Source organism: Felis catus, chromosome A1 (assembly GCF_018350175.1).
Source record: "Felis catus isolate Fca126 chromosome A1, F.catus_Fca126_mat1.0, whole genome shotgun sequence".
Classification (NCBI taxonomy): domain Eukaryota; kingdom Metazoa; phylum Chordata; class Mammalia; order Carnivora; family Felidae; genus Felis; species Felis catus.
Window position 1 is genome coordinate 23221118 of NC_058368.1, and position 13055 is coordinate 23234172.

At 37.1% G+C, this 13055-nt stretch overlaps 1 protein-coding gene across 3 annotated transcripts in view; it reads left to right on the top strand.

Annotated features, from left to right (window-relative positions):
• Positions 1-520: 520 nt before the first annotated feature.
• SUCLA2 (succinate-CoA ligase ADP-forming subunit beta) overlaps positions 521-13055 on the top strand; it is a 43544-nt gene continuing 31009 nt past the window's right edge. Inside the window, exons 1-2 of one of the 3 annotated variants that reach the window (XM_003980377.5) lie at positions 521-676; positions 5501-5681. In XM_003980377.5, the coding sequence (XP_003980426.1) occupies positions 587-676; positions 5501-5681 (271 nt within the window). In that variant the 5' untranslated portion in view covers positions 521-586. Of the gene's footprint in view, positions 677-776; positions 797-5500; positions 5682-5900; positions 6019-13055 lie in introns of those variants that run through there. The other 2 variants (XM_023251507.2, XM_023251510.2) reach the window with 2 other exon arrangements.

Here is a 13055-nt window from a genome sequence, read left to right on the forward strand (position 1 = left end):
ATTAAGAGATACACATAAGAGATACACATAAGACTCTACTCCTCAGATGGGCCTGGTGAAGGAAATTTTCTAAAGCTTCCCAGGTGATGCTGGTGTGCCATCTGGATTGGTAAGTAGTGACTGATTTTTTTTTTTTTTTGAAGGCAGAATCGCCTTTTTTCCCCCCTCACTGCTCTATGAACGCAGACATAGAGTACTTATTTTTTAAATGAACCCCATCCTACAGATAAGGTAACTAAGACCCAGAGAAGTTAAGATCTCACAGACGGTGGCGATGGTCGTCTTTCCAATACCACATCTTACCACTTTACTAGGAAGTGGTCAGGTTGCCTTCTGGCCACAGGTTGGCTATTAAGGCTGCGGTGCTGACTTCTAAGGGTCAAAGTTTGCTCCGTGCCCGCCAAGCCCAACTTTGCTTGAGCTGGTAATCCCTGCTAAGAAAGTCCGCATCTGCAGAGTTAACCGAGGTCCCGCCCGCGAAGGGTGGGGCGAGGGGTGGAGTGCGCGTCGCAAGCAGCTGGGTCGCCGGCCGCCTTGCGCCTCTGCGCCTGCGCACGGCGCCGAGGGGACGGGGTCGGGCTCAGAAATGGCGGCCTCCATGTTCTACAGCCGGCTATTGGCCACAGCCGCCCTTAGAAGCTGCGGGTCCCGGCCGGCGCTGCGGGCCGCCGCCCAGGTATTGCGGCCCAGCCGGCTCTCGCTTGGAGGGCCGGCAGGAGAAAGGGCGAGGTGGGAGACCTGGTTCCTGTGGGCGAGGTGTGAGGGGATCTGAGGCCCGGCTCGGGGTCACTTCGCAGTAGGTGACATTGCGTGACGTGGGGTGCCCAGCCGGGCCCGCGGGCGGCGTGCCCTGGAGTGCTGCCTGCCGTGACAGAGAGCGGGCCCATGTTTGCGCTGCTCTGCTCCCGGGCCATCTGGCTGCGGCTGCTCACCCAGTTGCCGAGGGGCCGCAGGGAGGCGGGTGGAGGGCGCTTCCAAGTGGAGGTGGAGGTGCCTGGGCAGTTTCTGCTCCTTTTTCTGTGCCCCGCAAGGTGGGCCGAGGCTTCTGCGGCCCTTCTGTGGGGAGGGGGAAATGCCCTTCACATGTACTTTCGTGTCCCTTGGGAGCTGTCATAGGTGGGAATGACTTCACAGGACCAGCTTGCTGACTGGCCTTTTTTGGGACGAGGCAAGAAGTTTCCCACCTCTCCCAAGGAGTTGTGTACTGTTGGTGTTAACCGTGGGAATAAGATGATGTTTGTTAGCTTACCAACTGGGGAAGACAGTTATCTTTTGGATCACTTCATTTCTGTAGAGAGTATAGCATAATAAGCACGGGTTTTTGTTTCGTTGGTGTTTTGTTTTGGAGTGTTTACCGTTTCCAGGTACTGTGCTAAATAAATAGGCATTTTACGTCTCGTTAGGCTTTTAAGCAACGCTCTAAGGGCGTCACTAATATACTCATCATTGATGAAACTGTGGCTAAGAGAACAAGTAATTGGGGCCAGGTCGGGAAGCAGGTAAGGTCAAAGCTAAGGCCTAATTCCAGACTGGCTGGCTCCAAAGCTTGTGTGCTTGAATCTGCTCTTCACTTTTTTCTTCGCTTTTTTCGGAAAAACTTGGCCTGTGTTTTCCAAAGTTGATACATACTTGTGAAAGGGCATGATTGGTTTCATAAGTCAATTTCAGTGTTTTCGATGATGTTCAGAAATTAAGTCCTTAGACATGACAAAAATAAATTGATTTAGACTTTTATTCTTTTTGGAAGCTGTTCATACTTAAAACTTGGAGATGGTAAATGCTATGAGTATGCTTCTTAATAAGAGAAGTGATTTTTTTTTGGCCTTGAACTTCCTTCTTATGAGTCTTAAAAAGTGCTGTCTAGTTTTCAGAAAATGTGGATTTGGTGAACAAATATGTTTTCGTCATAATTTTTATCCTTTTGGAAATTGTTTTAAAAGCTTTTGTCTCTCCATATGGAGATGCCTAGCATGTTGTCTTAATATCTCTTTTCTTCCACTCTCACATTAAATAATACATATTTAGAATTTGGAAGGCCCTTAGTCTAACCCCTTGCTTTTGTAGATGAGAACACAGAGGTGCAGTGTCCTAGAAAACTTGTTCACCGTCACACACTGAGTTTAGCTAATGCTCTTAAATGTTTTAATTCTCTGACCCCTTCTAGTTTCTGCATCTTCCTTATCAGTACATTTCTGATAAAATAGTTCAGGTTATAAGCAGATGAACTAATTTAAGATATTTTCTTAGTTGTCGTGAATCACATTCCCCAGTAACTACATTTACCCACTTTTGAATACATATTATTTAAACTAGGTAAATCATCGAATGGGTGGTGGGTTAGGAATTTAGCCAGGAATTGGTGGCCTTTTGGCAGTAGGAATCTTCTGAGTGATGATGTCAGGAAAGACAAAGACTTAAATGTGGGAATCCTTGTGATTATGCAGGGATTTGTATTGCCAGTGAAATTAAAAACTGATATTTCAAGTCATAACTTCTAGTGGTGCAAGGAAAGGATTATCAATACCGTACATATTAAAAAACCTTTAAGGTAGTATAAAAGCAATCAGCATTACTTTATGAATACTACTGATTCTTTGTGAATATAGGTACTTGAAAGAAACTGTAAAAATATACTCAGAGCTTTGTGTCACTCACTGGTTTACCTTGAACTTTTTGGGGAAAAATTTCAAACTGATAGAAATGTGCCAGCAGTAGTACAGTGAGCACATAATTGCCTTCACCTAAATGTAACATTTTGCCACATTTGCTTCATCTTTATAAAATTGTATTCGTGTGTGTGTGTGTGTGTGTGTGTGTGTGTGTGTGTGTGTGTGTGTGTATAAAATTCCATTCCGTCTATTTTTGCTCAACCATTTGAGAGTAAGTAGCAGGTAGCATGGCACTTTATCCCTAGATGTTTTAGCATATGCCTTTTAAAAATGAGGACGTTCTCCTAAATAACCACAATATAGTTATTATATACTTAGGAAACCTATAGTTATCATACTTAGGAAATTTAGATTCAGATTTCCCAAGTTGTTCCCAAAGTGTTCCTTATAGCTGTTAGGTTTTTTTTTTTTTTAAACTGAGATCACGCCTCTGTAGCATTTTTTCTAGTCTGTTCGTTAATTAGGTGCTGCCTAATGAGTCTGTTAATGCTGTTATATGTGCTATAGTTGTTCATTTATATGTTCATATATACTACATGAATTCTGCAGCTGACGCCAAGTTGGCTTTATTCTTTTAGCATCCCTAGCACAGTGCTGGTATATAGGCATTCAAAAAATGTTTGTATAACTAATTTACCAAGCTGTGCTAAAAACTCCCTTTCCCCCTTATTTTTATTATTATTTTGAGGTATAATTTATATAAAGTGTACAATTTGGGTAGCTAGATTAATTTTTATGTATGTATACATCTGTGTAGCCACCATTCTGATCATGGTATGTCATATTTGCAGCCCTCCAAAACACCCATGTCCTCTCTCCCTATTAATACTCCCTAACAGAAGGTGACCACTAATTCTATCACCAATTTTGACTGGTTTTGAACTATATAAAAAATACAAGTATATGTTCTTGTGTGTGGTTTCTTTTCCTCAAAGTTGTGTTTTTGAGATTACTGCCCTGTATTGTGAGCAATAGGTGTTTTTTTTTTTTTTAAATTGCACTGTAGTATCCTAGTATATGAATATAACATTTTATTATCTTATTGATGGGCATTTGGGTCATTTTCATTTTTTATTTATTATGAATAAGCCTGCTATGAGCTTTCTTTTTTTTTTTTTTTTAAGTTTTTAAAATATTTATTTTGAGAGAGTGTGCATGAGCACCACAGCGCCAGTGTGGGTAGGGGAGGGACAGAGAGAGAGAAAAAGAAAATCCCAAGCAGGCTCTTGTGCAAAAGCCCCAGGCACGGCTGTATCTCATGAATCAGATCATGACCTGAGCCGAAATCAAGAGTCGGACGCTTAACCAACTGAGCCACCCAGGTGTCCCTGAATATATATTTGCCTTTTGGTAGACTGAACACTAATTTCTGTTGCCTTTATAGCCAGGAATGGGATTTCAGAAAGTAGATGTGTGCTGAGCAGTTTGGGATGTTGCTGGGTTTTAATATTGAAGTGACACTAAATCAGGGAGTTGAGCTACCCTGGTGAAATGTTATCTAGGATTTTGGCTTACCAGATGAATCAGAAATAAGTGGTTACTAGATGTGATTGGCTTTTTAGACTAGTGGTTCTCAAACTGTAGGGTGCTTAACTATCAGGGGAATGACTTGTTACGAATGCAGCTTTCCTGAGGCCCATTCCAGAGATTCTGACTTTTTGGATGTGAGTGGGGCCCCAGAATCGGCAGTTTTAGACACATCCCAGGTACATTTGCATTTTGATGCAAATAGTTCATGAATCCCCTTTAAGAAGTAGACTGTTTATATACAATTCCTTTAACTTCAATTCTTACGATATTTTGTGTTTCATATGAACCATATTTCAGTATTCTGCCTTCTGTGAATAGAGAATGGAAATGTATGGGTGATAATTAAATGTGTAATTTCAATTCACTCTTTCAGAGCTTTCATAGCACTTAATTTGTTCTACATATTACCATATAAGGTTGGTAGGATTGAGGAATTTGAATGATATTTGCAGGCTGTGAAATTAAGAGTTTCATGGAGGAAGTCAACTGGAGAGTGACATCTGGATCAACCCCTGTGGGAGAGTGAAGGCAGGAGGGTTGAGTAGAGGGAGAAGTAGAACTGTCATGTGGTTGCAGTAGGAGCCTTTGCCTTTCCTGTGGGAGATCTGGAACTAAGATGGTCCTTCAGAATTATCCCAAATTGGGGCGAGGTGCTAGGACTTTATATCCTTACCTTAACCTCCATTGACCAGTCATGGATGTAGGCTGCAATGTGAAGGTGTGACTTTGGGCAAGGAAGTGCTAATGAAAGAACTCAGCTGAGAGCTATCAGCAGCCAACACTCCCAGCAGTTGGGGCTCTGAAAGGAGAATCTGAGCAGCACACTACGGTGACCACTACAGGTGAAACCAGGGTTTTGAGTCTCGAGCGTATGAAAGAGTAATGGTACTAGATCGTTCAACTACTGCCTATCTAGTGCCAAGCAATTTGTTAGGTGCTTAAAGAATGGTGGAGACAAGAAAGGGAAGGATGAGGTTGGTTTTAGATCTGCTGAATTTGGCACTGAGGTAGAAATCTGTAGGTCATTAGAGATATGGTGGTAAAGCTCAAATAAAAGATAAGGACTAGACATGATGAGGAAATAGTTAAAACTAAAGGGTAATGTTTGATATTTAGCAGGTAGGTTAGCTCTTAGGTTATAATTTAGGTAGCCTGAATATTATACTTTGATGATTTAATGTAACAGTTTTATTATAGTTATGAAGAGCCAAATATTCTATATAAAAACATATTTTGAGAAGGTGTTTTTAATAATAACTTCCAAATATCTATCATGTATAATATGTCTCCAATATCTCTAGGTTCTGGGAAGTTCTGGATTGTTTAATAACCATGGACTCCAAATACAGCAGCAGCAAAAAAGGAATCTCTCACTACATGAATACATGAGTATGGAATTGTTGCAAGAAGCTGGTGTCTCCATTCCCAAAGGACATGTGGCAAAGTCACCAGATGAAGCTTATGCAGTTGCCAAAAAATTAGGTACTAACTTAAGAAAAACTTTTGCCACTTTGACATGGGCACTCTGATAAGATGTGAACTTTTGGTTTATAACAACTTACAGTTTTTATTTTATTTTATTTTTTTTAAAATAAATTTTACTTAAAAGAGAAGATGGAACTTTATGATTGTTGGCATTCTAAAATTATTATGAGATTATTATGAGCTCCCATAGTGCTAGTAACTTAAGAATCAATTACATTGGCATTAGGAATCTAAAGTCTTGTTTTTAGTTGGAATATAATTATGAGGAAGGAAGTTCTGCTTAATATTCTGAAGCTGAAAAGATTGGTGCTTGTGATGATTCTTCAAGGAAATGGTGAAGGAAATCTTAGCTGTTTATATGGTTTGATGGGAAAAGTATGGAACCAAAGGGAGGGAAAAAGAAGCTGAGCGCTAGACTGTAAGCTCCATGAGAGCAGGGTTTCTTTGTCTTCTTTTGTCCACTGATATATTCCAGACTCTTAGGAGAGTACCTGTCACGTAGGTAATCAATAACTGTTGTTATATTTTAAATGAACTAAATATTGTGTATGTTTATTAATAGATTCTTTTATTGATAAGAGAAACCTTAATAGCTTTTGTTAATGTGAATTCTGTTAATTTATATTAATCTCTTAATTAAAAAATAAATTTTGACTTTAGAAGAAGTCCTTCACTTTACATTTTTAATGATTTAATATGGGGCCATAATAGTCATGTACTAGCTGTACACTACATTTTATTTTTAGTGGTATTTAAGATCCCAGCAATTTTATGGAGATTAGCACAATCTCTCCTGTATGTATACTTGATTAATATAGCTTTAAATGTGCTTTGATGAAGACTTTGTTTTATTAGTTTTTTTTTTTTTTTTTTTAATTTTTTTTCAACGTTTATTTATTTTTGGGACAGAGAGAGACAGAGCATGAACGGGGGAGGGGCAGAGAGAGGGAGACACAGAATCGGAAGCAGGCTCCAGGCTCTGAGCCGTCAGCCCAGAGCCTGACGCGGGGCTCGAACTCACGGACCTTGAGATCGTGACCTGGCTGAAGTCGGACGCTTAACCGACTACGCCACCCAGGCGCCCCTGTTTTATTAGTTTTTTAAGAAGGCTATGGAGCATTTAAAAATGTTTAAAAATTTTAAAGTTTACTCATTTTGTACTTGTTTCTAGAATGGGTTTTTCTTTCAAAAGTGGGGGCATAGACAAGTTCAGAAGTATATCCTATATTAAAGCTATGTTTTTGACAAGTTGACCTGGAAACATGATTTTTTATAGTTTAATTTTTTGTTAATCAGAAAAAAATACTTTTTATTCAGATTATAAGCAAACTTCTTTTTATTTATTGAAAGCCTTGTGTAAAATGGTATTAATTTTGGTGAAATTTTTGTTAATTAATGGTGACCTGTACTTTGAACTTGTGCATGACAAAAAATGTGCCTCAATTTTACCCTCAAAACAATGTATATTAGAGGCTCTTAAAGGTCAAGTTTAAACAAAACTTGTGATTGTACTTTGTATTTCTGTAATATTTCTTGGAAAGATTTCTTTCTAATAACTACTCCCTTGAGAATTGATCTTATCTATGTGACCTAAACTTTAATTTCTAAAGAAGACCCAGCTAAGTAGGAGGGAAGACTTTGAAATGCAGTTGAGAAAGTGTAAGGTTTTCTTATTCTGCTGTTCCCTTCTCAAGGATGACACTTAGACCGGTTTGACTTCGTTCTTTTAATTTTGTTAGTCTGATCTCTTGAGAGATGATTTTTTGTTTACCAATTCATTCATTTGTAATAATGCTGAACCATAAAATGTTTTTCATGCCAGTGTTGGTAAGGCCTGTTTTATATATAATGAGGTCAGTAAAAGCTATATTTTTCTATTTCCAAATTATTATAACTGGTTTTTCTGTCTTCATATATTTTCTCATTTAGTCAAAGTTCGTTGTTTTGTCAGAAAAAAAAAATCTATGTAGAAACTTTTTCATAAAACAAGTAGGATTTATTTGGATGCCAGTTTCTTGATTTCTTTATTCCTTGTAAAAATCTTTAATGGCACTTAAATGATTAAAAGAAGAAAAAATAGTTAATATGTGTAGGATATACTATGAGTATTGATATACTATGAGACCTGGCAAGGTCTCTGGGACCAGGACTTCTATGAAATAAGGAGCAGGTAGGCAGCTCTGATTATGAGCCCATTGGAACAGAAGGTGTCTTGTTCGTCTAGAAAGTATGTTTTTGTCAAATAACACAGCAGATGATGATTACAGTGTGGAAGTGGGATTAGTGACTAATGAGGACTTTTAAATTTAGAGGATCAGAAATGCTACTTTTTAAAGACATGTTTGGTAACTACTATGAAGATGTTGAGGGCAGTTTTGTCTTTTGTTGGGAGTCATTAATATCAAAAGGTATTGATTATGGGATCTAATTGCCTTAGAAATACACCTGGTTCTGTCTGTCTAGCTAGCAATTCCTAACGCTGATTTTGGCTACTTTGTTTTTTGCATTACTGAAAAATTCACAGAGTATTAATTCCATTTATTAAAAAGCTCTTAAATCACCAACCAATATAGAGAGATACAAATGCATTACAGGTGGGCTAAACTTGCTTCCCCTCAGTTCTGTGGGTGGCAGGGGGACTGGGGCCACTGAGCCTTAAAGCTGGTGACTCCTCCTGAAATAGCCCTGGCCTCTTTCCCCAGTATTCCCTTCAAGTTCTATAATTTTCTTTGTACATCATGATATGAGAAAAGCTGGAAACACCTGTTCTGGAGGCAAGTTTTGCCTGTTGTGAATAATTGAAGTTGGGGATGGAAGAGTGGTTGGAAGGAAATCTAATTCTAGTTTGTTTGTAGACTGGTTTTCTCATATCCTTTTTTAATGATAGGCCTTTGGTAGACAGCTCATTAATTTCATCGTTCTGTATTGCCAAGAATAATATCTTTTAGGCTTGGGAAGTTTCTCCCTTTTGTTCTAACTTTCAGAGGAACTATAAAAGCTGTGCTTCATAGGGGTGCCTGGGTGGCTCAGTCGGTTGAGTGCCCGACTTCAGCTCAGGTCGTGATCTCACCGTTAGTGGGTTCAAGCCCCACTGAGCTAATAGCTCAGAGCCTGAAGATTGCTTCAGATTCTGTCTCCCTCTCTCTCTGCAGCTCCCCATTCACACTGTGTCTGTCTCTTGAAAATAAATAAATGTTTAAAAAAAAAAGCTGTGCTTCATAGAATTTTAAGAGCAGAAACCCTAGTACATAGCTCAAATACAAATACATCTTAGTTCCCCTATTACTGTAAATAGAATTGCATCTGTATTGGCTTTCTATGTTTGAGATTACAATGTAATTATTTTGCTGCTTGAAAATTGTTCAACCTAGTGAAATTTATGTTGTCTGACTAGTCTTTTTATTGCATATTTTGATGACCATTTTTAGAGTATACTTTAATTTCATTGATAATAGTACTTATATCTGCTACATTTTTTTTTAATTGCTTAAACATAAATTTATTCTTACATTTAATGAGGTTAGGAGTTTGAAATGGGTCTTAGGTCCCATTTGTTTTCTTTTTTTCTTTAATTTTCACCCCTTTCATCCGTTTTTTTCTCTCCCCCACCCACTGCCTCTGGCAGCTACCAATCTGTTCTATGTATCTATGAGCTTAGGTTTTTGTTTTGTTTTGTTTTTGTTTTTTTTCTAATTTAATATATAAGAGTGTTCATATGGAATGTCTTTCTTTGACTTATTTCACTTAGCCCTTCAGGTCTATTCATGTTGTTGGAAATGGGAAAATTTCATTCTTTTTTATGGCTGAGTACACACACACACGTACATGCATATACCATAATTTCTTTACCCATTTATCCATCAATGGATACTTTGATTGTTTCCATATCTTGGTTATTGTAAATAGTGCTGCAATCAACATGGGGTACATGTATTTTTTCAAGTTAGTGTTTTCTTCAGGTAAATACCCAGAAGTGGAATTGCTGGATCATATAGTAGTTCTTTCTTTCTTTCTTTTTTTTTTTTTTTGAGATTATTTCATTTTTTAAAATGTTTATTTATTTATTTTTGAGAGAGAGAGAGGAACAAGCAGAGGAATGAGGGGAAGGAGACACAGAATCTGAAACAGGCTCCGGGCTCTGAGCTGTCAGTACAGAGCTGGACGTCGGGCTCGAATTCATGAGCTGAGAGATCACAACCTGAGCCAAAGTCAGGTGTTTAACTGACTGAGCCACCCAGGCGCCCCTGGTAGTTCTATTTTTAATTTTTTTGAGGAATGCCTTTACTATTTTCCCTAGTGGCTGCACCAATTTATATTTCCAACAGTGCATGAGCGTTCCCTTTTCTTCCATCCTCACCAACACTTGTTATTCCTTGTTTTTTTTAATAGCCATTCTAACAGGTGTGAGATGATAGCTCATTGTGGTTTTGATTTGCATTTCCCTGATGAATAGTGATTTTGAGCATCTTTTTGTGTGTTTATTGGCCATCTGTATGTCTTTGAAAAAATGTGTGTTCACATTTTCTGCTTGTTGTTTAACCAGATTCTTTTTCACAATTGAGTTTTGTGAGTTCTTTATGTTTTGGATATTAACTCCTTATCAGATATATGGTTTGCAAATATTTTCTCCCATTCAGTAGGTTGCCTTTTTGTTTTGTTAAAGGTTTCCTTTGCTGTGCAGAAGTGTTTCAATTTGATATAGTCCTGCTTATTTATTTTTGCTTTTGTTGCTTTTACTTTTCGTGTCACATTAAAAAAAATCATTACCAAGACCTTTGTCAAAGATCTTGTCGCCTATGTTTTCTTCTAGGAGTTTTATGGTTTTTTAAGTCTTATGTTCACATCTTTAAAGCACTTCAAGTTAATTTTTGTGTATGGTATAAAATAGTGGTTAAGTTTCATGCTTTTGCACATGAAACTGCCCAGGAAAACCTGCCCAGGTTTTCCAACACCATTTATTGAAGAGACTGTCCTTTCCCCATTGTATATTCTTGGTTTCTTTTTGATAAATTAACCATATATACATGGATTATTTCTGGCCTCCCAGTTTTGTTCTATTGTTTTATGTGTCTACTTGTATGTCAGTACTATACTATTTTGATTACTTTAGCTTTGTAATATAGTTTGAAATACGGGAGTGTGATGCCTTCAGCTTTTTTCTTCTTTTCCAAGTTTGCTTTGGCTACTTGGCATTGTTTTTGTGGTTCCATACAAATTTTAGAATTGTTTTTTCTATTTCTGTGAAAACTGCCATTAGAATTTTGATAGGGGTTGCATTGAATCTTTAGATTGCTATGGACATTTTAACTGTATTATAACAGTCCAGAATATCTTTCCATTTGTTTGTGTCTTCTTCAGTTTCTTTAATCAGTGCCTTATAGTTCAGTGTACAGGTCTTTTACTCGTTGGTTAAATTTATTCGTATGTATTTTGTTCATTTTGAGGCAGTTGTAAATGGGATTTTTAAAAAAATTTCTCTGATAGTTATGAATGTATATAAATGTAATCAATTTTTGTATTGATTTTATATCCTGCAGCATTAGTGAATTCATTTATTCTAATAATTTTTTTTTAAGTTTATTTATTTTTGAGAGGGAGAAAGCACAAGTTGGGGAGGGACGGGGTGGGGGGGAGGGGAGGGAGAGAGGGAGACAGAATCTGAAGCAGGCTCTAGGCTCTGAGCTGTCAGCACAGAGCCGGCCACAGGGCTTGAACTCATGCTTAACTGAGCCACCCAGGTGCCCCTAGTTCTAATAGTTTTTTGATGGAGTCTTTAGGGTTTTCTGTATATAACACTATGTTAAATGCAAACAGTGAGAGTTTTACTTCTTCCTTTTTAATTTGGATGCTTTTTATTTCTTTTTCTTGCCTAATTGCTGTGGGTAGAACTATATTGAATTAAAGTGGCAAGAGTGGACATCCTTGTCTTGCTGATCTTAGGGCCAAAGCTTTCAAATTTTCACTATTGAATAAGATCTTAACTGTGGGCTTATCATATATGGCCTTTATTATGTTGAAATATGTTCCTTCTCTACCTGCTTTGTGGAGTTTTTTACATAATTAGATGCTGAATTTTGCCATATGCTTTTTCTGCATTTTTTGAGATGATCATATGATTTTTTACCCTTCATTTTGTTAATATCACATTCACTGATTTGTGGATATTTAAGTAGCCTTTGATTCCTGGAATAAATCCTATTTGATGTTGGTATATGATTTTTTTTTTTTTTTTATGGTATTGATTCTTTTAATGTGTTGTTGCATGCAGTTTCCTAATATTTTGTTAAGGATGTTTGCATGTGTGTTGATCAGGGTTATTACCCTGTAATTTTCTTTCCCTTTGGCATCCTTGTCTGGTTTGGGTATCAGGGTAATTCTGTCCCTGTAAAGTGAACTGCAAATGTTCTCTTCTATTTTTTTTTTTTTTTTCCAAAGAGTTTGAGAAGGATTGGTATTCTTTTTTTAATGTTGGTAGAATTCACCAATAAAGCCATCTGGTCCTAGACTTTAATTTATTGGAAGGTTTTTGATTACTGATTCAATATCCTTACCAGTAATCTGTTCAGATTTTCTGTTTGTTCATGATCTAGTCTTGGTAGGTTGTATGTTTCTAGGAATTCATTTCTTCTTGGTTGTCTAGTTCGTTGTCATTAATTGCTCATAATAGTCTCTTATCTTTTGCATTTCTGAGTTATCAGTTGTAATATCTTTTTGTCTGATTTTATTTATTTGAGTCCACTCTTTTTTCTTTTTTTGGTGAGCCTAGCTGAAAGTTTGTCATTTTGAAGAAGCAGCTCTTATTTTCATTGATCTTTTCCACTGTTTTTCCTTTATTTCTGTTCTAACCTCATTATTTCCTTCCTTCTACTAACTTTGGGCTTTGTTCTTTCTTAGTTCCTTGAGGTGCATAGTTAATTTGTTTGAGACTTTTCTTATTTCTTAAAATAGGCATTTATTACTGTGAATTCAAACTGCTCTTTCTGCATCCCATAAATTTTGGTGTATTTCCATTTTGTTTGTCTCAGTGTATTTTTTTAATTTCTTTTTTGATTTTTTTCTTTGACCCATTGGTAGCATGTTGTTTAATCTCCACGTATTTGTGAATTTTCCAGTTTCTTTAATTGATTTCTAGTTTCATACCACTGTGTTTGGAAAAGATGCTTGATATGATTTCAGTCCTCTTAAATTATTAAGACTTGTTTTGTGATTTATCATATCATCTGTCCTGGAGTATGTTCCATGTGCACTTGAGAAAAATATATATTGTTGATTTTGGATGGGATGTCATTCAATATATATATTCATATATATTTAAATATGTATGTATATGTTATATATATATTTAGACCATGATTGAATTTGTTATTTAAG